The sequence below is a fragment of the Epinephelus fuscoguttatus genome, linkage group LG1 (genome assembly GCF_011397635.1).
Source record: "Epinephelus fuscoguttatus linkage group LG1, E.fuscoguttatus.final_Chr_v1".
NCBI lineage: Eukaryota > Metazoa > Chordata > Actinopteri > Perciformes > Serranidae > Epinephelus > Epinephelus fuscoguttatus.
In genome coordinates, this window is record NC_064752.1 from 24,773,973 (window position 1) to 24,801,465 (window position 27,493).

Genomic DNA, 27,493 nt, shown 5'->3' on the forward strand with positions numbered 1-27,493 from the left:
ACAGGCCATAAAAACTGGCTGACCAGTATTATAATGCGGTATTTACACAGGTTTAATTACACTCACAGAGAAGCTTAGGTTTCTCCTGCTCATGTTGTGCAGAGTTAACCCACCTGACCATATGCTCCTTACTAAAGCCTCAGCCTGCTTCTGCATCCTGCCTGTGGAGGGCATCTGCACCCACAGGATGCACCTTAGGATCGTGCCATCAGGACTATTGGATCATGACAGTCCAGAGAGAAAAAAGGAGTGTGGTAAAGCTAGATCAGGTTCATCCAATTAACAAGGAAAAGGACAGGGATATAAACACCAGACTGTTGCAAATCTTATTTGCCACACTGGCTCAGAGAACAGTGTTTAATGTTGAGTGCAGAAGTGCATGCACATGAGCCTACATCAGTATCAGTGCAAAATAGGGAAAGGAAGTCACGGGAGATAAAGGATCTATGGTTCAGAACAATGCAATAAAGGCAGAGAAGTGTTATAGTCATGGAGGTGACTGCAACTTCCTTACTTTCTACTAATAAGTAGTAGTTAGGAAGTTATTGAGGATAAACTCTGTTGTGCTATAGTGCAAAGAAATAGTGTACCTGCATGGGTTGTGGTCACATACATTGCTCCATAGCACCCACCAGAGGGGGGAAGTTGAAATAATTAATGTCTAGGGTGTTAGTAGTCTTCTTTTTCCCCACCTGTGTCCCAAGACAGATGGCGTTAAGCCCTGGAAGGAGGGCAGAGAACATCCTCTACTGGACCCTTGTATGTGACCTGACTGTAATGAAGTTACCTGGGGTACTTGTCACCTGATCCAATCAATTTTTTAGTCTATTGGTTTAACCCTGGCAACTTCATAGTCCTCTGTAAGTCTCTTACTAGGGTCAGTCAGATGGTTAACCTCAAAATGTGCTGTGCGTCATTTAACTCTATTCTTAGGGTACAGCAGAGGTAATCTACTTAGAAATGTCTTTTGAATGTACACCTTTTCATTGCTCTTGCCTCCTAACCCTACAACATTCTGTTATACCACTGAGACAGAGTTGAAAGCATACAACATTGGGGCTAATTGAACAGTCAATGGATTGCTCTTCAGCTCCAAAGAAGACACATTTTGGCTGCATATCCATCATTAAGTCCTCTTCAGTGTAAAACTAATATTTACAATTCTCAGTTTCCAGGTTCAACTGTTTAAATATCAAAGAAAATAAAAACAACCAAGAAGTCTTTTCATGCATGCATTTAATAACTTTTTTCCTACACTTTCATGTTTACAAAATATATACAGAATATTATGACAGAGGCCAACAGATACGCTAACCTCTCCATGTCATAAATATACAAAGATGATTCTCACCCACTCGCACATCCAATCATACCCATCACCATTATTTGAGCTGAGATATGGTGCTGGCGTCCGGCTTTTTTTTTTTTTTTTTAATCACAGACTCGAAACAAATTGAGAATGTGCACAGTAAAAACGCTGCAGTAGGCATGTTTTCTGAGATCAATGTCCATTTGTGGCAGAAAAAGAAAATCATTCGCCGGTATCCATTCGTTCATTTCCATTCCAGGACAGCCATTCAAAATCAGGAAGACATCAGAAAAGAGGAAGTCGGGAGGTGTGAGGTGCTTAGCTTTAAGAGACAGAAGACACTTCTGTCTTGCTGGCTGATACTGAGGTCTCATCCTCAACCATGCCTCCCATTCCAACTGTGGAGAGCATACAGTTACGGAACTGTAAAGGAGAAAACATACAGAGGTGAGGTGTCAGAACAAATATCGCCGTGTAGGGGAGAAAATCAGGGAGACTTCAGAATCACATTTGTTCCTAAATCTCAAATCTATGAATTCAGCAGCACTAATCCAAAAGGTTTGCATTAATGAACACATACATCTACTTACAACTACTTTATAGTGTGATGTAAACCACATGTAAATGCTAAATATGGGAAATATCAAAAATAAATGACAGGTTGCACCCTCAGTGATTGACTGTTGGTAATTACTTCCTGATAAGTCACCCTGTAATGGCTTTAGTAATGGTTAATACCTCATTTACTAATGTTTTATACATCAGTTTTAAACCATCAATAAGGAAAAACCTCTAGGTTGTCAGGTTGTGGCTGGTGTTCATCCTCCTCCAGCAGGAACATTTAATTAATTACTATTTACATTTACAATTGCAGATGATTTACTAACTTTGGGTTTATTAACCTTTACTATAACAGGTATGCATTTGCCTTAAATAAGTGCAGACTGTGGTTTATTTTCACAACTTGGTGACCCCGAATTTGTTTTGAGTAATGGCTCATCTTAAAACTATTTATTAATCATTTATAAAGCCATTAGTTTCATGGGATGACTTATCAGCCTTTGGCCCAAGTGTCTGCAGTGAGAGTTCTCACAGAGCAGCAATAGACTGACCTGTTTGTTCATCAGCACATAGATAATGGGGTTGAACAGTGCTGAGCTCTTTGAGAAGAAGGCAGGGATGGCCATGGCTGTGGCTGAGAATGCAGCTCCCTTGTTAAAGAAGATCCATGCAGCAAAGCTGGCATATGGGGTCCAAGCCACCAGGAAGCCCAGCACCATCAGGATGCACATACGTGTCACTTCCCTCTCAGCTTTCTGAGTGGATTCTGAGTCCTGCTGCTGAGCTGCGGCCTGAAATGTGTTAAAGCAGAAGAACAAGAGGGAAATTAGTGACACATACAATTGATAAATCTGACTTGTACAGAGCTTTTTTGTGTCATCAAAGACACATGACAGCATAAAGAAGGGGCACAAACTGCTTTTAAAATGATGCTGGGGTAGGTTTCAAATACAAAGTACTGGTGGGTTGATTGTGTCATTGACTGGTATTACAGCACAGTAGAGTTAAGGAAGTAAGACTTACAGCTTTGACTGTGAGCACAAGGCTGCCGTAAGTGAAGAAGATGGTGAAAACTGGGAAACAGAAGTGGCAGGTGAACATGTACATGACGTATGACTCGTTGTTGAAGCCTGCAGCCAGAGTGTAGTAGTCAGGTCCACATGAGCACTGCAGACCCTCGGGGATGTACCTGTGTGAGAACAGAGGGGGCAGCAGAGACAGTCAATTCACAGTGTACAGTCAATGAGCTCTGAGGGGGAAATGCTGCAGGCTCGTAAGTGTGGAAATGTACACCGCTACATTTCACCAGCTGTAGAATAATACCTGAAGCAGAATATTTGGATAAGTCCAAACATCCTTGTCCCCTAGTGGGAAAATCACTTTTAGACAGCAGATCTCTGTGTCAGACTGTGCTGGGCTGTAGATGAAATCTCGTTTGACAGCAGAAGATCAGAGAACTAATTTTGTTGCACCGTCTGTTCAGGCTGCAGCTGGAACTTTAACACAGTATCGTGCTGTCCTTCAAAATGTTCACCTACTTCTGCTATCCAAAGCACATTTGCTATATTTAAGTATGCACAGTTTCGAGGTACAGCACCTAAATCAAGTATTTCCACTTAATGCTACTGTATACTTCTGCTTGACTACATTTGACAGGGAAATATGTGCTGGTCAGTTAAAAAATCACATCTTATCAAGTTGTAAAATATGAGCTTCAAATTAAAATGCTGCTTATACATTTACACATCAGTAACAATAATACACTATTTAAGCATGTAATGAAAGACAGCTCTGAAAGTACTTTTACTGGTGATACTTTAAAGCAACTACAAGGGATTTTTGTTTGATTTTGGCTGCCCCTTGTGGACAAAAGCAGTAGTGTTTCTAAGATTGAAGACGGAATTTCCTACGAGCACCGTCGCCTCAAGTTTTAAAGATCTTGATCTGACTAAAGCATGCATTCATGCAAATGTAAGAAAGATGCAACTTATTTTCATTCAACTTATGTCAGCCAAAGTGTTAGCTAGCTTTGTTGCTGATGTTTATGTCATGAATAAAATAGATCCAGGAGGAAGAGGGCCAATTTAGGATCAGTTTCAAATCCTCTGAAAGCCTGCAATCCTCTCCATTCTCTAAAGAAAAATCTCCTCCTGTCTTTTTTTAACTTGTACTGCTTACTGCAAAATTTTGCCCAGGAAAATGTAAATATAGGCTCTTCCAGTCTACAGGCCGTAATTTTTTTCATCTGAATTTGCAGGGAATCAAAAAAGCATTAAGAATAGCTTCATAGACACAGCCAGTCTTCTTGGTGACTGTGTCATTAGCTTATGTAGGCTATACAGAGGCTTTACATTGAGACTGTTGGGTCGGTTTAAAACTCCCTGTGACTGCTTTAAGGACATTTGATTGGTATTAGTAAATCAATACTTTAACACATAAGCAGCATTTTGAAGGCATGACTTTAATTCAGGCTTTTTGTTTCTTTTAGTGTCACTAGTTTGTGGCTTTTGCCTGTGCTAAACTTTCCTGGCACACTGTGCAGAGCAACTGAGAAAAATTTTTAAAAAACAAAGACATTTAAAAAAAAAAATCTGCATCAGATTTCATTCAAGTAGCTACTATTTTTTTTTTAATTTTTTTGTTCTTCCACATGGGTTAGGGGCTGTTTGCATGATTGAATACTGCCTCAGGGCATTTTCACACCTATAGTTAATTTGCTCTGGTCCGAATCAGTTGAGTTTGTGAAGTTGGAGCATGTTCCTCTTAATGCAGTCTCTTTTCACACAAAGAAAAATCAAAGCAAACTAAAAATGCATTACTACAACCATGTGAGAACATTCACTCTGCTTATTAGTGAGCAAGGAATCAAATAAAGGAAGAAGGTTCCTAGATCCAGACTAGTCCACGTCTTTGTAAGAGTAACCTTGCTATATGCAATTTAACATGGAGCAACAGCAGAGTTTGCATTTGCTCACAACTGTGGAAATTATCTGAGCAATATACCAGGCAAAGCTATACTTGTAGTTCAAGGTAAAGCCTTGCTATACAGCTTCACACTATGCAAGGAGGACGGCACCTATAGCTACAGGAGCCATTAAGCTCCTGGCACAGTGCTCAAGATAGCTGGATCAGATCCAGGTCAGATCATGAACCCGAGATGGATTAAACGGCACTTAAATGCAAAGGTGTGAAAATACCTTAAGGTGTGAAAACCCTATTAGTAAGGTGTGCTTCATCCCTCTTCAGCTTCACTCAGCCAAACAGCAGCTTTTGAGTCCTGTCAGAAACCCGAGGGTGATGCTGCCGATGCTACATCCATGTTTTTTATAGTGTGTGGTTAATGTCAAAGGCTCTAAATCAATATATAATCCTGAAATTAACTTACATGTCATATATTCTATTAAGTTTCTCCTGCACATGCAGCAACCAAAGAGTGTTCCCTTGTACATGTTGGCATGTGAGTGATGTTTTTAAGGCAGACTAAAAAACATGCGGTTCTATCCTTTAATGTGTCTGTTTCGTAGGTGTTTGATGTTAGATATTTACCTGGACCAGCCACCCAGTGGAGGGGCGGCACAAGCCAGAGCCATGATCCAAGTGAACACTACTCCAGCTCCTGCATGGGTTCCAGTGAACTTGAAGCTTCCCATGGGTTTGCAGACGACAATGTATCTCTCAACAGCCAGCACGACCAGTGACCAGAGAGCTACCTGACCTGCAAGAAACAAAATCATCTGGTTATTATTATGTTTCGGTGGCTACAGCTTTGCAGTGGATATTTTAGGCAGTACTGCGAAATATGGAAAACATTTATATCTTTAGGACAAGAGCAACATTATGCCGTAACAATGCTACAGAAATTAATAAAACATACCTCCCAGGGTAGCCATGAATCCCTCAACGGCACAGCCCATCGGTCCGAAAATAAAGTAGCCATTGATGGCAGTTACAAAGGTGATGGTGAATCCAAAGCAGACCATGACCAGTCCAGCAACAGCCAAGTTGACCAGGATAAAGTTAAGAGGTTGCCGGAGCTTCTTGTTCTGAGCTGTGACCAACAGAGTAAGAAAGTTGATGGGGAAGCCAGTGCAGATCAGGAAGAACATGTAGGCAGCCAGCAGTTTGAATTGGATGGGATCTCCGAGGTAGTACTGTGGATATTCAAAAGGACTCCTCACGAGCCCCGTCCGGTTGTTCATGGGGATGTAGAAGTTCTTGCCCTCTGTGCCGTTCTCCATCTTGCTTGACTTGGGAGGATCGACTGTCTGTGTTATGACCAATGCAGTGGTGAACCTTTCTACCGCTGATCTTTGGTCGAGCTTTATACTGCCCAAAAAGTGGATTACAGAAGGATTGAGAATAGGTCTTTACTGTAATCCTCTATAATTCTTCTTACTAACACAGATAGGCGTTAACTAGTAAAGGTGTCTAGTCCAATTATGCAAGTGTGAAAAGCATACATCCGTCTTTTCTCCTTCCTTTTTTTTTTCATGGTCAGGCAAGGCACTTGTGCTTGAAGTTGAAGATCTCAAACCTATCTGAGGAGAAAGTAAAATATTTTCTCAAGAGAAATGGTGTGAAATCTCAAATTTTCACCAACTAAAAAAAGTTATTTTCCTCTTGTTACTGTTTGAATTATTCCATACAACTAATAACCATTCACACATTTATATAGTAGATAAAATACTTTGTAATAAATACTGTTCAAATAAATAGATTCTTAGTATTTTGAATATTTCTAAAGTTTAACTCGTTGTTGCTTGCTGATTGTTTTTGTAAATACATTTATTTCTTAACAAATAATAGAAATCAAAATGACTCATAATGATAAACATTTTAGAAAGTTGTTCTAGTATAATCTTATTTTGCTGCCGTGTGCTTCAAATGGTGTAAAAGCACTTTAATGTAAACAACCAATTAGAGCAGAGGGGTCTCTAATGCAGCTGTCAAAGGCTGTGTCAGAGACTCTTCGGCCCTGACTGGTTGTTTTCAGTATGCCGCAGTAAATTTTAGCAAATGCCAGAAGCGATAGGAAGAAGAGGAGGGGCAAGATTTTTTCAGACTATCTGTCTCATGTATGTCTTTCAGAATAAAGTGACAGTTTCAGCAAATATGACAAAAGGTTACTGAAATCACTTTAAATGGGCAATGTGTCTCACAATCTAAAAAATCAGATCAGGAAACTCTCTGTTGCTGCTTTTACACAGGTTGGACCTACTGCCTCTGTTCACCAGCCCGCTGTGACCCCCAGCATTTGGGTTTGTGCTGGCAGGCAAAGTAGTCCCCTAGGTGGAGCCTATGTGACACTTAGCTTGTCTCATTTGTGGTCTGAAGAACTCAGAGAGCTGCAGAGAGCGGAGCAAGGAGGGGCTGAAATCAGAAAATCAATGTGGGAGTTTTTGGTAGCTGTTAACAAGGGCGAGATTTTCCGTTCAACATTTGGGGGGGCAGGGACACATACGGAGTGGGGGAATCCTCCCTTGGGAATTTTTGAGCATCAAACACCTCATTCCCTGACTTCTATTGATATTTGCCATTATATTTTTATTTAAGTTTAGTTTATATGATTTATAAGAGGACAGTGTGCAATGACATTGATTATTTACAAGGAAAAAAAAACATGGTTGCACCAGATTTAGCAAAACACTAATTTCCATCTGTAGTCCTACACATAAGTAGATGCAATAAATCAAAACACAATTCAAGGTGCAATGCAGACTGCATAACACATAATAAAACACAGAGAGGGAACACTTCACTGCACAATGAATACTTTTACTTTTTAAAAATACAGATTAAGTACATTTTGCTGGTATTACATGACCTACTTTTATTTGAGTTAAAGACTTCTACTTGTAGTGGAGTATTTTCACAGTGTGGTTTTAATTTAGTGGAGGTTCTGGATCCTTCCACCACTCAAAACGTTTTATTTTGACCCTGTTCACACCTGGTGCTCAGGTGAATGTCTGCGTGAATGAAATCATGAAAACCAGAGTAAGACAACAGGTTGCAGCAGCGGGAGGTGTCACTCCTCATTCCCTCACTCTGCACCACCCGATCATAACTAAAGCAGGTCAGACACAGGAAAACCCCTTGCTTTGTTTTCTAACAATGACCCTATTACTTCGTCGCAGTTGACAGACTAGAAGTCCGACTTTTGGTTGCGGTTCTCTTGGCGCAGCTCCATATTCCGGTCTATCCACCGGACTCCTCATTCAGCAGCAGCCAGTCCGCTCTGCTTTATTCGTCGGTGCGCATGGATGAATGGTCTCTGCCTGGACATCGCCTCTTCTTCTTTCCGTTTTCTTCTTTGTTTTCTTTGGCAGATATATACACTTGCTGTTAAGGTTGCATGTTGCTTCCATCTCATCTGGACTCTGGAGTCGTTGTTGCGTCTATCCGCGTAACACCATTGCAGTCCCTACAGGATCCCTCGCACCCCGCACACAACCTGTTCAAACTTCGAGTCCTTCAATTCATGTTTTGGGATTTTTATTTCATTCTCTCATGCAAAAGGCTTCTAGCTCTGTGAGATTCTTGGGCCGTCTTGCACGCACTGCTCTTTTGAGGTCTATCTATTAATGATGTTTAGGTTGGGGGACTGTGAGGACCATGGCAAAACCCTCAGCTTGCTCCTCTTGAGGCAGTGCATTGTCGATTTTGAGGTGTGTTTCTCTTCATCTTGAGCTTTTTTTTTACAGATGGTGTGATGTTTGCCTCCACAATTTGCTGAAATTTAACTGAATCCATTCTTTCCTCAACCTGTGAAATGTTCCCCATGCCACTGGCTACAGCAGAAGCCCAAACTCATGATCAATTCACCCCCATGTTTAACAGTTGAACAGGTGGTCTTTTTTTTTTTTTTTTTTTTTTTAATAAAATTCTGCACCCCTTTTCCTCCAAACATACCTTTACTCATTGTGTCTAAAAAGTTCTATTTTAACTTCATTAGTCCGCAGGACTTGATACTAAATCTTGTGGTGAGGATGCAGGAAAGGTTTGTTTCTGATGACTCTTCCATGAAGGTCATATTTGTACAGGTGTTGCAGCACAGTAGAACAACGCACCACCACTGCATGGTCTGATAAATCTTTCTGCAGGTCATTTGCAGTCAGGGGTTTTGATTGCTAACAATCCCACAAGCAGCCGCCTTGGAAAGTCTTCTCGGTCTTCCAGACCTCCACTTGACCTCCACAGTTCCTGTTAACTGACATTTCTTAACTACATAAGGAACTGAGGAAACAGCTTCCTGGGAACACTTTGCCATCTTCTTATAGTCCTGCGTTGTGGGCATCAATTATTTTAGTTTTCAAAGAGGCAGCTCTTTAGAGGAGCCCATGGCTGCTGATTGTTGGGACAAGGTTTAAGGAGTCAGAGTATTTATAAAGCTTTTAAATTTGCATCACCTAGCCTTTCCTAACAGTGATTGTGAACCAGCCAGAGACCTAACAAGCTAATACAGATCTGAGACCCTGGTAAAAGTTGTCTGGGAGCTCAAATGTCTTGGGGTGCTGCGTGGTGCTCCTTTCTTTTCTTTTCCCTTCACTCTATAATTGTACAAAACAAAAACAATACCCTAAGCTTGCTTGAAATGTTGAAAAGCATCAGCTTTGATTTCACATTATAGTGTTGCTACTTCTACTTAAGTACAAGATCTGACTAAAGACTGAAGATGTTGCTGCTGTTTCACAAATAAAATCACAGTTTGGCCACACTTGTGATTCATCATAAACAAATATAAACAGACACTTTTTGATGCATGCATTTATTTACCTACATTTACAATGTCATAAGCATTTATAAAATATATTTACAATTGGCCAAGAAAATAAATTCTGGTCCCCCCAAAAAAGTTTCAGTACAGCAAAACAAAATAAGTGCTTTCATAAAGATGATGTTGGGAATAAAAAAACAACTCCCTGCAATCAATCCCGACTGGACTGATTTCATGCCAGACAACAGAGCACATTCAGTTCGTTGATTGTGAGAAGAAATACTGAAGTTTCCTTTATTTTAACAGCAGAACTAAACGGTCCTGGCCGCTCTGTGATAGAAAGCTGGTGCTTTGCATACGGTGTAACTGTACCCAAATGTAGGTGATTTTTTTGGGGCTGTTTGTATGTAACCAAATTCTGCTCTCTGTATACTTGTTATTAGTCCATGTGAAAAAATCTGTGAGATTTCTTGAGATTGGTCCGTGTTTAGGAGACAGAGGACACTTCTGTCTTGCTGGTTGATACTGAGGTCTCATCCTCCACCATGCCACCCATGCCAATAGTGCTCAGCATGCAATTACGGAACTGAAAACACAAGTACAATTAGAAAACAAGGAATCATAGGGTGCTGAGCAAAAAATAAACTGTAACAGTAGCACTTTTTTTAGTATTTAAGTGTATATATTCTGGTTTATAACACAATATAGGGTAACTGTAAGCAGCTATAAGTGTTTATTAATGTGAGTGTCAACAGCTCCTGTGAAGCATTAATATATGTAACCTATGTAAAACCAGATAATGAATGATTGATGGCATTACATATAAATAAAGATGTCTGTATACTTGATTATATTTCAATATTTCGTTGCAGCACTAATTTTAGTTATATTTAGAATTGTACCTGTTTGTTCATCAGCACATAGATAATGGGGTTGAACAGTGCTGAGCTCTTTGAGAAGAAGGCAGGGATGGCCATGGCTGTGGCTGAGAACGCAGCTCCCCTGTTGAAGAAGATCCATGCAGCAAAGCTGGCATATGGGGTCCAAGCCACCAGGAAGCCCAGCACCATCAGGATGCACATACGTGTCACTTCCTTCTCAGCTTTTTGTGTGGATACAGAGTCCTGCTGCTGAGCTGCGGCCTGAAAATTAGTTCAACATCAGCTATTAGGTCATCTCTAATATAGGTTAGATTCAAAATCTACAGTTGCTCATGTAGTCTTGTTAGGTTAAGAAACTGTCTCTTACCGCCTTCACTGTGCACACTAAGTTTCCATAGGTGAAGAAGATGGTGAAGACAGGAACGCAGAAGTGGCAGGTGAACATGTACAAGACAAATGATTCGTTGTTGTAGCCTGGGGCCAAGGTGTAGTAGTCGGGTCCGCAGGACACCTGAATACCCTCAGGGATGTACCTGCAGCAGGCAAGATTATTCAAAATCATCCACGGCAGTTTTAAACAGGACTGGAATCATGCAACATGTCATGTTAAAGGCTACTATGCAGTGAACGTATCAGGATTTCATGAATCATTGTTGTATGAACATTAAATAATTCAAAGCATAATGGCAGCAACACCAAAGTAATGTGTGTTCTCCAATACTTTTGAGCATTACACTAAGTCACATATTTAGGGACTTTGCACTTGCATTGTTTTGAATTGAATGCGTAAAACCAGAGGGGTGTAGGACACAGCAAGTCCTGCAGCATTCTCATTAAGGAGGATGTTTAGTGCGTCATTTGCACTTCCCTGCAAAACGGACCATGGTGCCTACTTTGGCGTGTGAATGTTGGAAGAAAATTACTTATTGTGTAAATTTATATGTTAATAATTTTTTTTTTTTTTTTTTTTTTTTTTTTGACTGCTTTGATAAAGCTTATACTTAGGGCTGGCTTGGGCGTGCCCTGTACCAGCCCCTAGCCTAGTCTGCCGGAGGACCCCCCTATAATACACCAGGCACCTTCTCTCCTTCTCTCTTTCTCTCTCTCTCTCTCTCTCTCGTATTCTATTACTGCATCTTGCTAACTCGGCCATTCTGGGTGTCACTAACTCGGCTTCTTCTTCGGAGCCTTTGTGCTCCACTGTCTCTCAGATTAACTCATATCGCAGCGGTGCCTGGACAGCATGACGTGTGTGGTTGTGCTGCTGCCGTGGTCCTGCCAGATGCCTCCTGCTGCTGCTGCCATCATTAGTCATTAGTCATACTTCTACTGTTATTATACACATATGACTATTGTCACACATGTATACTGCCAGATATTAATACATACTTTCAACATATTGTACCACAGTAGCCAGAACTATAACTATAATATTATTACTTTCAATAATGTTGTTTTAAGCTACTGTCATTACCTGCATCTCTCTCTCTCTCTCTCTCTCTCTCTCTCTCTCTCTCTCTCTCTCTTTCTCTCTCTCCCTGTCTCATTGTGTCATGTGGATTACTGTTAATTTATTATGCTGATCTGTTCTGTACGACATCTATTGCACGTCTGTCCGTCCTGGAAGAGGGATCCCTCCTCAGTTGCTCTTCCTGAGGTTTCTACCGTTTTTTTTCCCCGTTAAAGGGTTTTTTTGGGGAGTTTTTCCTTATCCGCTGTGAGGGTCATAAGGACAGAGGGATGCCGTATGCTGTAAAGCCCTGTGAGGCAAATTGTGATTTGTGATATTGGGCTTTATAAATAAAATTGATTGATTGATTGATTGACTGCAGCCTATTTTTTCTTATTATTCTCAGTGTCTGGCGTTTCTTTTTAACCTTACAGCTGCACATTATACAGCTCTTTAACATTTAACTTGATGCAACACATTTAAACTTCACACACAAAAGCTGCACTTAAGTCTGACAGTATCCCATTGCAAAGGATACATGGAAATCACTCTAGGCTGATTTAAAGTGAATTTTACTTATGAAATATTATGTATAAAAAATATAACATTATCTGTTCTTGCTCAGATTTTCTGCCTCATCATGTAAATGCATGTAAGTTCCCGTGTCAAAAAACACAGGGTGATGTGAATGGTTTGCCTGACTGTAGTTGCACAGCTTCATTTGGTGGCATAAAAGATTCCATATGTACAACATATTCCCTCAGCTGAGAATCTTTGGAGAATAGCATCAGGAAAAGCCAACAAATCTGTTTGCTACAGTGGACGAGATAACATGGCTGAACTGGCTGTTTGTTTATCCTGTGTGATCATGTGATTGCACGCGTTGTATCCTCAACAGACCTATTCCAGTAACATCATCACGTCCCGACTCTGAGTACTTTGGTTGGTGCGTAAAACATTTGCAGACCAAATAGGACAGATGATAAAAATAAGGGCAATGTTGCTAAGTCAGTGTGTGGTAAAGGCTCCAATGAAAGACTTGCCCATTTTCCCTTCTGCCATTACAGGTTATGTGATCCATTGTGGGGACTTACCGTGACCAGCCAACAAGAGGAGGGACAGCGCAGGAGGCAGCCATGACCCAGGTGAATGCACAACCTGCTCCAGCGTGGGTGGCTGTGAATTTGAAACTACCCATGGGTTTGCAGACCACAATGTATCTCTCAACAGCAAGAACCACAAGAGACCACAGAGACACCTGACCTGTTGATGGAAAAAGAAAAGTTGTGATGAGATCTTGTCATCTGTTGTACCAGCTTAGACCCCAATCTCACAGCTTTGAGTTAAAAAATCTGGCATAACCATATTCAGTACAATTTATCTATGTGATAATGGCAAAGAAACATCCATTTTCCGAAAGTTTACCTCCAAGAGTGGCCATGAATCCCTCAATAGCACAGCCCATGGGTCCCAAGGAGAAATAGCCATTGAGGGAGGAATAAAAGCTGACTGTGAATCCGAAGCAGACCATGATGACTCCAGCAACAGCCAAGTTGACCAGGATGAAGTTGAGAGGTTGCCGGAGCTTCTTGTTCTGAGCTGTGACCAGCAGTGTCAGAAAGTTGATGGGGAAGCCGGTGCACATCAGGAAGAACATGTAGAGAGCCAGCAGTTTGAAGAACCATGGATCCGCCAAATAATACTGTGTATACTCAAAAGGACTCCTTACAAGCCCCGTCCGGTTGTTCATGGGGATGTAGAAGTTCTTGCCCTCTGTGCCGTTCTCCATGTTCGCAAATGAGGGTGTGGATCAGGCAGAGTATGATACACTTGGAGCTCTGTCAAAAAGGTCAGGGGTCTGATACTGCAGCTATGGTTATATAGCCCCCTGGGGGCAGACTCGCAATGGATCAGGAAGATTAGCAAAGAGGATTTGCATGAGAATTCAACCTGTAATCTGTCAGTGTATGATTCGTCGTCCAAGTAAGCAGATTTTGTTTTTTAGGATGTTTCACCATCTGAATGGTGGATGTCACAGGATAAAGGTCACTTAAGATTTAACTGAATCTTTTTAGCGCGCACCTATTCACCCATTTCAACATGACAGAACTGTCATTAAAAAAAGCAGACCATTTAGTGTCTTGAACGCAAATCCCTTTTAATACATCCATTTTAATTTGACCATAACTCAATTACAAGAAGACTCTGACTGCACCCTAAAATCAAATTACCTTATTATCCACGTAGGTTAAACAATTAGTGAATAACAACTTCTTTTAATTGGATTTCAGAGCGTAGGTTACCGTTCATGTTAAAGCATGCTGCAGCCGCACCAGTGCTGCAGAAGAAGACAGGGTGCTTTTCAATTTTCAGACAGATAGATTTTAGAAAGGCAGTGATTCAAAATAGTGACGGTCATGTACTAATAAAGAGATTAAGGTGGGTATCATCTGCATGATGTTGAACATAAACACTGTATTACAGAACACACTTAGATGCTTACAGTAAGAAATCATGTTTTGGAGCTCTCAACCCTGCTCAAACCGCTTAGTATCAAACCATTCTTAATACCATTAACTCATATCTAAATTTCATTTTCATACATGCAATGCAAACTAAGTTAAAATATATTAAATGCTGTAAAAATTTCATTATAACAACATAACTGCTTAACAAGGTCACAGGTGTTTCTGTGACGTTATGGAAGGCTAAATGTTCAAGAGCCAAAGCTTGGAGACTTTAAAGGTTATCCAGATTGCTGTTTGGTCACGTAAAACAGACCACTCTTCATGATTTACTGCAGGACAGCGCCTGAGATCTTTCTCAAGTGGGGCCAGATGCACTACGTAATTATAAGAATAATTACTGCAATATATGTAAATGTAAAAATCATGTGTAGAATGTACAATTATTTTACTTTATTTATTCATTTATCTATTTATTGCAGTTGGAGTCTGTGGTAGGCAGCAAACTGAATTGAAACTTGGCCTTTCATTGAGAGGGAAATATAAAAATTGAATAGACATAAGAATAGTTTCAACATCCGTGCAGTTTTGTCAGGAATGCTAATGTTATTGCAGATTAGCCCAACATCAGACTACAAGACTATATGATGAAATGTGGTGTAGGCTGATTCTGCAAAACCCCAGATTGTTTATGATTTTACCATGTTTTTGCAAAGTTTCAGTCCCTGACAATGATGATATGGTTTAGGTTAGATCCCTGCATTGTTCTCTCATTGGACTTTGCAAACCAATGCGCATGGACCTGACGCCTGCCCCTTGAAATATTTCAGCTGGGCCGACTGCACACAGCTCCTTGTTGGTCTATAGTACACATGACCCAAACACTTCCCCTTCTACCAGCCTCCAAAACACACCAGCAATCAGATAGCAAATGCAAAGTAGAAACAAATCATGGGAGTGGCTGTGGTTCAGCAGGTAGAGAAGGTCATCTGGTCAGAAGAGCCACGGTTTTATCTTGGGCTCCTACCATCCACGTGTTAAAGTATCCTTGGGCAATATACAAGCCAAAATTTGTGTGAGTGGGTGTGAATGGTTGACTGACGAGCAGATGGCACCTTGTAGGGTAGCCTTAACCACCAGTGTATGTGTGTGAATGTAAAAGTGCTTACAGTGGTCCAGAAACTAGAAAGGCGCTACACAAGTGCAAGTCCATTTACAAAAACAATCTCATGCTGTACAATGAAGACACGCATTGTAAAAGTTAACAGAGAAATGTCACTTGCTGCTTTTTGTCTTGTAATGAAAGGAGATATTGTGATACCCTGTGCGCCACTATGCCAAAATTGCTTCACAGCCTGTTCCTGGGGGCTTAGTATCATAGAGTTTATATAAAGATGGACGAGATAACAGCTCCCAAAAGTGAAGCCAAAAGATCTCAATTACCTCATGGTGGCTGGTTGCAGTATAGGTCATAAATCCCGCCCTCTGCATGTTACCAGATGGGACATGGGCCAATAAAAAAAAGTCATAGTGCACATCAAATAAATTTTTCCCAAAGATGGTTTCTGTCATTTTAGGTAGATCTTATTACCCTGATGTTTATTCAAGTATTCATTTATCTGATAAGTTTGGTTTTAATTATTTATCTGATACATCATGATTGACAGCTGTATGTGCCACTCAGTGGTCTCATGATCAATGCCACTGCTCGGGATTGGTTGGACGGGTGTATGGGCAACAACCTGACAAGTCACTACTGCACACACTCTGGCTCCAAATTATGTCAACAGCTTTTGGCTTCATTTTTGTACAGTGGGAGGAAGTGGTAACGCGTCGTCCATCTTTTTATATAGTCCATGCTTGGTGCATACAAGCAACTGAAACATAGCATTAGAACAATTTTTGTTGCCCGTTGCCAGATAAGAAAAAAATAACAAATCTTTATAACTGAATAATTTTTAACTTTCATTTTTAAATACCAACTATTACAACATATCTGTAAACCTTCACTGGGAACCATCATCATTATTCTTGGTGTGTTTGATCTGATGCAGAGCTACAAGATTTGCCCTGTTTCCTCTGCACAGTCTTTGTCGCTGCAAACTTCAATGCTGACCTTGAGAAAGGCATGAGCTAACTCTGTGACACATGGAGTCACCAGCTGACACTTTTCGCTTGTAAGCAAGGGGCTTTACAGGAAAGGCAAAATGCAGGTTAGATTCACTCTACCCACCCCCACCCACCAGGTCCCACATCCTCTAATCCTCCCTACTGACTCATAGGAGTTGCTAGCAACAAGGTCCCATTCAGGTTACCCACCCACAAGCACTTAATTGTGCTCAATGGGAAGGGCAACCAAGGTTTCACTGCCAGGATTTGCTTCTTCCCCAAAATAACTGTTGGTATGCCGGGCTTGAATCCTAGCGTTGGTTGTGTATGGAGTTTGCAACAGCATCAGCACTGCCACTGCAGCGCACTGTATTTCACACAGATGCTTACTACTGTGGCACAATTCGCTTATACTGTGGACACATTATGTGAAGCAGACACCTGTAAGTCATACATGAATGCTCAGAAAAGAAGACACAAATTGGTAGCTTGAATTGAAAAACAATGGCAGTGGAAGAAATTAAAAAGGGGTGAAGAGAAGAGACAGCTTAGGATGGGCAGTAGCTACAGATGCGATGGTAACAACACCAGTGACTTTTGATAGGCTGGTAATGCCAGTTATGCTGTATGCTTGCGAAGTATGGAGGTTTGAGAAGGTAGACATCTTAGAGAAATTACATTTGAAATTCCTCAAGTATATTTTGAAAGTTAAAATGTCCACTTGTAATAATATGGTTTATGGCGAACGTAGAAGATACCCTTTATGTGTTGATATCAAAAAAGAATAATTGGTTATTGGGGGAGTTTAGTGATGGGGAAGGAAACAAAGATTAGCAGGGTGATGTATAACTGTCTATTTAATTTATATATTAATGAGCTATATGTATCATCATGGATTTCTGTTGTTGAGCAAATATTAGATGAATGCCGTTTTTCTTATGTTTGGTCAGACCAGAGATGTGATAACATTAAATGGTTAAAGATGGCAGTTGAGCAGAGGTTAAAGGATCAGTTTGTACAGAAGTGGCGTTATGAGCTACAGAGCATGTCCTCATGTGATTTATATTGTGAATTTAAAGAGGATTTTAATTTTGAAAAATATTTACTTTGCGAAAATAAGAAGTATGGTCAGGCCATCTGTAATTTTTGAACTTCTAATAATAGACTCCCTAAAATAACAGGTAGATACAAGGGTCTGGAAAGGAATGAAAGGTTGTGTAATTTGTGTAATGATGGCCACCTGGGAGACGAATATCATGTTTTGTTTGAATGTAAAAATTTAACCATCTCTGAGAACAGAAACAAGTACTTGCCTAAATATTTTTTAAACCACCCATCTATGTTCAAATGTATAGCTTTAATGAAGACTGATCATTTAAGAACAATATATAAACTGGGTGCTTTCTTGAATAATGTTTTGCCACTTTTTAAATGAAACAATGTATGGCCGTGCTTGAGTGCAGGCTTGGTTTTCTTTTTGTTTACTTTGATCTGTGATGACTCATTCTGACTGTTCATCATTTATTTTGTATTTTGTCTTGTTTGTACTCCATATCACAATTGTGGTGAAGAGTTAATAAATATGACTGTGACTATGAAAAATTTATAGATTTTCAACTGGAAGTGCATGGAGCGACCACACAAAAAAGCCTAGTGCTCTGAAAAAGGAGGCAGGGAATAGTGCTGTTTCTCTGGGCGAACACATATGCTCTCTCCTCAACAACTGAACAACTGAAAACAGACACTGACGTCAGATATAATGTGGACACGGGGTCCTTCTTCAATGCTGTATCCAGGTTGCGTAATACTGTATGTATTACGCAACCTGGATACAGCATTGAAGAGGGACCCCGTTCACTAGAGTCTTCTACTGGCAGGGCTGTTTACCTCTAGTTTAGTGCTCCACTAAATTCAATGGGGATAAAATTTAAGAATTTTGTGACTCTTCTAGACTTTTCAAATGTTAGCAGACTGAGTGGATTAAATCTTGGTAGTGTAACTAGTCATTTTACAGGGCTGTGAAACTCAAAAAATGTATCCGCTTATTTATAGATGTCTCTTTCCCAAAGTAAGTCTATGGCGAAAAGTGTCTTTGGGCCCAGTGGCATTGCGTGACGGGCTCAGGAGTTGTATTTCCACTGTTTAGCCACCACACATATTGGCTTCAAAGTCCAGTGCACTTACTGGGGGCTCGGAAAACAGGCCCTCAGTCAAGTACATTTATTCATACAGCACATTTAAAAACACCTTATGAAGACCAAAGAACTTTGAATGTAAAATATACGAATGATTTCAATGAATAAGAGCAACAGAAAAACAAGTGCAATTCTGAAGTCATGTTAATTGTGGAAACTCAGAGAAGCAATTGTAAAAGGTGGATCTTAACATGGGATTTAAATGTGGCAATAGAAGAGGAAGACCTGTGGGGGAGGGTAAATGGTTCCACCGTCTGGAAAATGCTCAAATAAGATTTCAACTGGATGTGCAGAATGGCAACAAGTGGTCAGAAGATCTGTGGGGTTATAAAAATGAGAACCAGCAAAGAGGTCTTTGTTATTTGATGACTATAAATGTACATAATAATTTAGTACCCTTTAATAATTCAGTCAAAAGTCAGCATCCTCACCAGATGATGAGCCAGACATATACAGTACATGGACATAAGGGAGGAAATAAAGAGGCAGCAATGTTTGTACTGACACCCAGAGCTGGTTAGATCTATTATAGTCCACTATTAGAAGGATAAATGTGGTGGGTGGGCTGTTAATTCTGTCTAATGTACAAGTTCATTTAATTATTATTTTCTGGGAAGGAAAGCTTTTGTGTGCTCTGCTCCTCTCACTTAGAATAACCTTCAAAAAGATTATTGAAACCTTGTGAACTGGTCTCTGCCTGATTTTACAGCACATCTTCTGTCCATACCTGCTCATTCAGGCTTATGGAGTTCAGCGGAACCTGACACGGCCTTTGAACACCTAGCATAGCATCACCACAGACACAGGTACAATAAAACATATTCATGTAAAAAGAAAAAACACTTCATGGCCAGTAGTCCTAGTGCGTCTTCGTGATAATTGAGACAGTGATAATCCATTTATTGAGAAGTCAAAGGGGATGACTCCTCCAGCAGATAATGGGGATTGTGTTCTTATTTAATTAGACAAGACAGAACCTATTACCTCATTATTATTGGCTTGAAGTTGGTATCACCTGATGGTAAACCAATCACTGTAGTAAAGGTTAGGATCCCTCTCAGGTAAAGCCATGTTGTTTTAATTAATAATCCAACGTATTCCGAGAAAAAGCACAGACGGAATCAGGCGGGAAAAGAGTTTGCTTTGAGAATGGCGGACTAAATATAATGAATGGAGCCACAAGCAAGCCGACAAAGCTCTGTCCGTTTCACGTACTGCAGTATCTTATTATCAATACATCATTTTATACATTCATTGTCTGTGATTCAGTATCAAATATAACTTTCTACTGATGTCATGTTGACACTACATTAAAAAAAAAATCATAAAAATTATTAAAACAATATTTGATTCATACATTCTCCGTTACTGCCTATCCTCTTTAAGGCCCTGACACACCAAGCTGTCAGCCAGCCGTCGGTTAATGTTGGGCTGTTGATCAGCAGATTCATCATGTTGAAAGATTCACATAAAGAATTAATTTCACATTGTAAAACACATACAATACATACAAGCAACACAAGGGAAATACTAAGAAAGAAGGAATACAGGCCATACCATTGATATCCAAACAGTACATACTCCACCTATTGTATGTTAAATACAGCTCAGTTTTGAGACATTAATGTTCCCTGCTATATTTAGAAACTAAAAATAAAATAAAAACGTCTGGTTTTTAAATGACGGTCATCATGATTAAACATTTGAGTTAGCAGGTTACCTCCAAAACAGTTGTGCTTTTAGAAGATGAAAGGAAACTCAATCTTAATAGGCTGACTGGCTGAATTTAAGAAGTTGATTTTTTTATTTTTTTTTTTAATGAATGTATTGTGTTTTTGACACAGACTGTATAAAAAAAAATCAATGTAGCTACTGTAACATCACCCACTGGTTTGCGGACTCCCATTCTGAAGCCTTGAGTTTGACATTTTGGCCGTCGCCATCTTGGATTTCCTGAGGTGACCATATTGGGATGAATGCTTACAGTTAAATAAATGGGTTATATATGAGTTCACCCTCCTTCCTCAGGATTTTACTCAAATATTTGTGGTGCAAAGTTTGTCACCATGCACCTTACTGTAGGCTAATTAACGGTTAATTTGATTAACAGCTCAAGACACCTGTAAAGCAGAGACACACACACACACACACACACACACACACAGTTAAAAGTTCCAGGGCTCTTATATTATTTTATCAGCACTCACTGAAAACCTCTTTTCCAATCAAATCGCTTTGTTGGAAAAACTGTTGCACAAGCTGAAATATGTGTATCTGTGGTATTTATATTGTTCAGTATGTCATCTGGAATATTTCGACATTTGAATGGTGTTTGTGTTTAATAATGGCTCAGCCCTAAAATTAATTCTACTGAACAGAAGTCTCATGTGCTTATTTCTTACATAATTCATTAAGTAATGAATTAATTAATCATATTTTCAAAAACTAATGCCTGATCAGTGCTGACCGTTTTGACATTTTCATGATGTTTTTAACCCAGTCGCTCTATTACCTAATTAATTGGAGTTAAATGGATTACAAACACTTTTAATATGTTATATATAACTCTTCCTAAATTGTGCATGTCATCATTTTAAGCATTAAAGTGTGCGGCTGAGTGATAAATTGATCACTTGGGGAGTTAAATAGTTAAATTAGCTCTATTGTATTGTATATTTTTTAACTTATAACCTGTATGTGGCATCATGATGAGCCTCCACACATTTGATCAGAATGCAATAATGATATATTTTAAATCTAAATGGTGTTTGTACTGTCCACAGTGGTTGAGTTATATGCATATATGATGGATATTATGTTTAATCTTGCACAGACTGCTCAGCCTGCAGCAGGTGAGATGTTTTGCTAATGGATCATCATCCAATAAAATCACAGAGGCTTTAAAATCAGTCTCTAGTGCAAATGTGCAGCACATCACAAATATCAAACGTATACAATCAATATAAGGGAGGATTTTAAAGGTCAGCGCTTTTCTGAAAATACATTTTCAGAGACCTTTATTCATTTAAGGATTTGAACAGTTGTTAACGTGCCATTATGTCAAACTAGTGGTTTATTTTGACTAAATGTATAATAGTTAATAACAATTACATATACGTGTTTATAAAAGAAAATTGAATATTTACAGTTGTGAAAAAGAAAACATATTTATGGTCTACAGAAACATGAGTACATGAATTTATCCTCATCCACAAAGTTAGCCAGTGTAATTTAAGGGTGTAATTTTGGCGTTTGGAATATGGAATTTGAGGACTGCCTTTAAGTGTCAGTCACATTTTGATTAAACCGGACGTGATGTTGAAAAACCATTAAATTATGGATCTATTTAATGACTTTGCAGTTATTTGTCTCCACTTTTACTATCATTTAATGTGTTTTTTTTCTGGCTCCCTGGTATAAAATGACTCTTTGAGACCATGCCGAATTAAAAGATGAATAAATTTATGTGACGTTTGGTTTATTTTTTTTTAACGTTATTGAATATAGGTTTTCTGCAGATCCTTAAAAAGTCTTTAAAGTCACTGTATTCATTCATCTAAAAATAAGGCCTTTATTGGTCTTAATGCCATCTCTCAAAAGTCTTAAACATGCTAAGATATGGGCAGTAGTGGAAACAGTACAATATCTGCACAGGACATTGCATTAAAAGCTCGGTGTATTTCATGCAAAAATTTTGAAAAACTTGGCACAATGGGAATCAAGGAAGCAAAATCCTACATGCAGAGCAACAAACACAAAATTGCAAGATAAACTGCTGATAAACGGCAAGTATTTCCCAGTTCTGTTTTACCCTCAAGACAAAAATAAAACATAAAATATAATAAAATAAAAAATATTTGAATATTGTGAAATTGGTCTTAAAATAAATTCCACGTGGCATTAAAACCGTCGTAAAAGTTCTTAATTCTAATTTGTCTTATGCTGTAGGAACCCTGTAATAAAAGCTGTGTCACACATATTGATAACTAATCTGCATATATAGAACTTAGACAGATATAGTGGAGAGTATCCACTTTGGCCCATGAACTGCTGGTTTGGGTTGATGAGTTTAAAGTCACTGAAATAAACAAATTGTTTGTCTTGTAATCAAACATTCAAACTCTTGACACTAGATGTGATCTGATGATATTACAACCATGTATGGTAATGTCTTGGATGTACAAACAGGAAACCATCTGTCACACAGCTTTCATAAGTATTCCAATTCCCATAAGTGGGATTTCCAGACCAAGGAGCTTGTGTTTATCTGCTTAGCATCCAAAAATTGTCACTAGCAAGCTGTTAAACCGGAGGGGTTTGTCCCTTTCTAATCTCCAATCCTCACAAATTGGATTCACACCTCGTACGCAAGTCAGAGGCATTGAACAGGTTGTCTGGAAATCAGGCCGCACGTTAGAGGTGACACCTGTCTCCTTTAATTCACGTCGCCTTCAAGAGTGATTACAGCGGCTACACACTGCTCCACAGGTCAAAGACCTCAGGTTGTCTCTGCAGAGTCAGACTTAAGGTCAAAGGTATTTAGACATACTCTTCATCTATATTTTTTAATTTATGATGTTTTACTTTTTAGGGGCCAATACAGAGGCCGATATGACATCATCATGATACAACAAAGTGAAATGTTAGCTACTCTGTCTGTGATTCAGAGCATGCTCGTCTAATTAATGTCATTACACATACTGAAAACAACCTGAATTGTGTTTTTCCCTGTCAAGGGCAGAGGAAGCAGTAAACGCAGCAATACCACAGTGTAGAAATACTCTGTTGCAAGTATAAATCCTCCATACAAAATTTCAAGTCTTGAAATGAAATTCCAAGTCCTCTTTGTTCACAGAGAGGTCCGAGACGAGGCCGAGACCTCCAGATTATGACAGATCTTGAGATAAACAGTATCCATTGTTGACTTTCTCATATTATTCATTCATCTATTTTCTGTAAACGCTTGTCTAGATAAAGGGTCGCAGGGTGCTGGAGCCTATCCCAGCTGGCATTGGACTCACATTCACACCTATGGGCAAGTTAGAGTCACCAATTTACCTGCACGTGTTTGGACTGTGGGAGGAAGCCAGAGTACCCGGAAAAAAAGCCCACACTGGCATGAGGAGAAAATGCAAACACGCAAAAGAGCCCCAGCTGGCCGGTGGATTCGAACCTAGAACCCCTCTTGCTGTGAGACAAGAGGGGTTCTCACACTAAATAATGACAATGTTTTATTTTGTGCATTACGTTTAACCTGCAACGTCCAATTTGACTGAAGCTGATGATGTGATTCAGTTAAAATGTTCTCAGTACAGTTGTATTTGCATCAGGAACATTTGTTTCTACTGGCATGAAAAGCAACTGCAACAGGCCCCCAAACCACCAGGGGGCCCTGTGCTGTGTTTCATTTAGAGGCTTTTTAAGGGAAAATCTTACCCCTCAACAATCAAACCAGCAGCAACCAGAGATCACACTTCTTTGCAATAATAAAAACTACAAATATATCCATACAATATGTATTACGGGGTTAAAAAGGGGTCAGAGTGGCAATTTGCTTAAGTGGAGCATCTGGTACAACGAGGATGTGAGAGCTGAGCCCTAAATGAGATTGATACAGAAGCTCGGAGATACTCATAAGCCTGACGCAGGTGAGAAGTCTGAAGCTTAGATCAAAAGCGTAAAGTCACATGTTCACAACACTTAATTGGGATTAGCTTCGCACTTCGCAGCTATCCAAGTGCTTAACACACTCCCGTGGAGATGAAGTGTGTTGAAAGTGTAACAGGAAGTGCTGTGGCTGTGACAAACAGGAATTGTGGCTAATCTGTTAGTAGGTCAGGAAAACACATTATATAACTGATCAAGAAGACTTTGCACCGTAATAGTGTCAATCAAAGGACGCACAAAGATGTTACAGAGCGCACTCACCACCACAGATGGAACAAATGATCAGTGGTCATCAATGATCAGTGGTGCAGTGGAGGGTATACACAGGTATACTGGGTATACCTGCTTACAATATACCCAACTATCAGCCAAAAAAACACTGATAGGAGAGTATACCCACTTCCTCATATCTACCTGATAGTACACCCATCTCATCAACTGATACTACACCACTGTACATGGTATTAAGTATACTGCAACACTACCTGTAGAGCTTTAATGTAACAGCCGTCCAACTTCACTTTACTTGTTTGTACTTAAAAGGGTTCAAATGCTGAACATTAATGTCTCCGGCTATGGAACCTGAATATTTTTAGCACTAGTGATTGGATTAATCTGGGTGTCTAGCTCCTTTGTAGGAGAGGTACTGGGGCCTTTTGCATTTCTGTACCCAGGGGCCCACTGTCTCATAACCGGCCCATGTAGAGTTTTCTGTCTGAATTTCTGGAGGAAGCAATAAGAGATATTATTAAATGAGGTGCAGAATACAGAGATCCCAACCCTGTCTATATCGTATGTTAATATAATTTCTTGACGACAGGGCACAAACCTTTTTTTAACTGTGTGTATTTGCATATTGGGTTAAAAGGAAGGTTAATATGGCCAAACTGAATATAAAATGAGGACTCTCTATTGAGTCCTCTAAAAATATAGTCAAAAAACAGAACTTAAAATGAGAATTTATGCAGTATTATTGACCAGTGCATTTTCTAATATCTGTCCCGAATAGAGCTGAAACATTTAGTGGATTAAGAGCTGGTAATGAGGAAAGTAATAGCATGGGCAGACTACGACACTATGGGCCCCTGGGCACAGATATGCTACATAGGAGCAAGACACACAGACTTTGGGGTGTTTTGTGTCTTTTTGTAGTTGTTATGCATTTTTTGTGGCTTTGTGTCATTTTCATCACCACTATCATCACCAACCACTGTTTATTCAGGGGAAATAGACTGAGAATTAAGCTCTTTTGCAGCAATGCCCTAAATTCACATTCACATTTTGTGTCTCCATGTGGTTATTTTGTGTGTTTTTGTCAAAGTTTGGGTCTCTTTGAAGTAATTTTGGGTTTGTTTGTGGTCATTTTGTGTTCCTTTGCAGATCCTTTGCATCTCTTTGTGGTCATTTTGAGTGTCTTCCTGGTTTATATGTGTTCATTTGAGTGACATTCTGCAAGTGTAGGTCAGGGAGCCCCTGGGCCTTTGACTGGTGGGCCCATTCAGTAATCCATCTATGAATAATACGCAACTGCTTTGATAGTTATTTTAATTATTTTTTAAGCAGAATATTGATTGTTTGGTTTGTTGGCTGTTGCTGTTTCTCCTTCACATAACAGTAAGAAGTGTCCTAACATAAGAGGCTGAAAGATCACAAGCTGTTTCCTTCCGAGTCTTTATGGAAGATATTAAGATGCACTATAGTGTTCTTGAAGAAAACTGTGTCTGAGTATTCCTGAGTAAAATCAGGATGACCTTCCTGTTAAAGCATTCTGCTAGATCACTATGTTGCAATGAGATAAACATGAAATAGGCTAAGTGAACACTTTCTCCCAGGCCCTGCTGTCACAGACTCCAGATCAGTGCTCTGTCTAATCTCCGCTTTCCAGGGTAGCTCAGACACTCGTGTGCACCAAAAGATTAACATCTAATGCTGTCTCCTCCTCACCTTTCAGCAGACTAAGGAAGCAGCACTGCAAGGTACATGAGCTTTAGCACATGAGCATCCACATGTGCTGTAGCATATTTATTGCACATTAAATATACAGTGCTGCCCTCTCCTTAAGTTCTGACAGTGTTATGGAGATACCTTTATAGAACATTATTTATAGAACAATTCATAAAGATGATAATGGCTGTAATTTAAGAAGAATCACCTGCAGTGATGTGTTTTGATCCTGCAGTTATAACTCATTGCTATGTTTTGGAGTCAGGTCGTATTTGAATGTTATGTGTCACATTTTAATCTTTTCCACTAGAAAATAAAATGTGCAAATCAAAAACAAGACAGTGAATAATAATACAGAGAAAGACAGGGAAGAAGAGGAAAAAGAGAACGGGCACAGATGACAAACAGATCTCTAAAGGTGAGGATAAATTGCAGCTGCAGTTACAAAACCACATCATCACATTCATCTTACATTCACCGCAATATCTGAGCATGAAGTAGGTCATAAGTGAGGATTTCAAACAGCACATGAACTACTTTTATTTGTTTATACATTAGGTAAACAAGTGTGAAGAACAGTATTTAACAGCAGGACAATGACAGGTAACACTGGCACTGTAAAAGATAATGTGGTTAAATATTAGGTGTATACTGACGTGGGTCCCTGCTGGAAATCAACCATTTACCATAACTGACTGCATTTGCTGCTAAAGCGCCCTCTGGTGGTTCATTATATACAATTCAGCATGCTTCAACATTAGCAAGTTGAATGTTGGTGTAACAGCTTCACCCAGTTCATACCATACATACAACATTAAAAACTCAACAGACAGTTGAGACAGTTTCATGTCCGAGACACAGGTCAACATAGGCTACATAAATCTATACCAGGGATCAACACATAAATTAAACAAACCTTTTTTTAGTTGATATAAATAACCAAGTTTAAAGAGTGTAACAGCATTACTGCCAATAATCATAAACACATGTATTCATGCTGGTTTGTGATATTTGAATGTTTTTCCACATAATGTTTAAAGTCTGGCTGTGCAATAATGACATTTGTTATATTGTAGTGGTATTATGTTGTCTGTGTGACCAAAACCAGTCTGGGGAATAATCTATGTGTACATAGCACATGTTTCAGCTGGTGTTATGAATCTTCATTTACAGCTTCATGTATGCAAAGCTATTCAGA

At 39.5% G+C, this 27,493-nt stretch overlaps 2 protein-coding genes across 2 annotated transcripts; both read right to left on the reverse strand.

Annotated features, from left to right (window-relative positions):
- Positions 1-1,633: 1,633 nt before the first annotated feature.
- LOC125893863 (green-sensitive opsin-like) lies at positions 1,634-6,108 on the reverse strand. The gene is made up of 5 exons (XM_049584813.1): positions 5,745-6,108; positions 5,417-5,585; positions 2,894-3,059; positions 2,422-2,661; positions 1,634-1,732 (listed from the first exon to the last, which is right to left on the reverse strand). The coding sequence occupies exons 1-5, from the start codon at positions 6,106-6,108 to the stop codon at positions 1,634-1,636; spliced, it is 1,038 nt and encodes a 345-aa protein (XP_049440770.1).
- A 3,949-nt stretch (positions 6,109-10,057) lies between these two features.
- On the reverse strand, positions 10,058-13,704 carry LOC125895979 (green-sensitive opsin). The gene is made up of 5 exons (XM_049588253.1): positions 13,341-13,704; positions 13,010-13,178; positions 10,833-10,998; positions 10,487-10,726; positions 10,058-10,170 (listed from the first exon to the last, which is right to left on the reverse strand). Exons 1-5 carry the CDS (start codon positions 13,702-13,704, stop codon positions 10,072-10,074), a joined length of 1,038 nt encoding a protein of 345 aa, XP_049444210.1. The 3' UTR covers positions 10,058-10,071.
- Between the last annotated feature and the right edge of the window lie 13,789 nt (positions 13,705-27,493).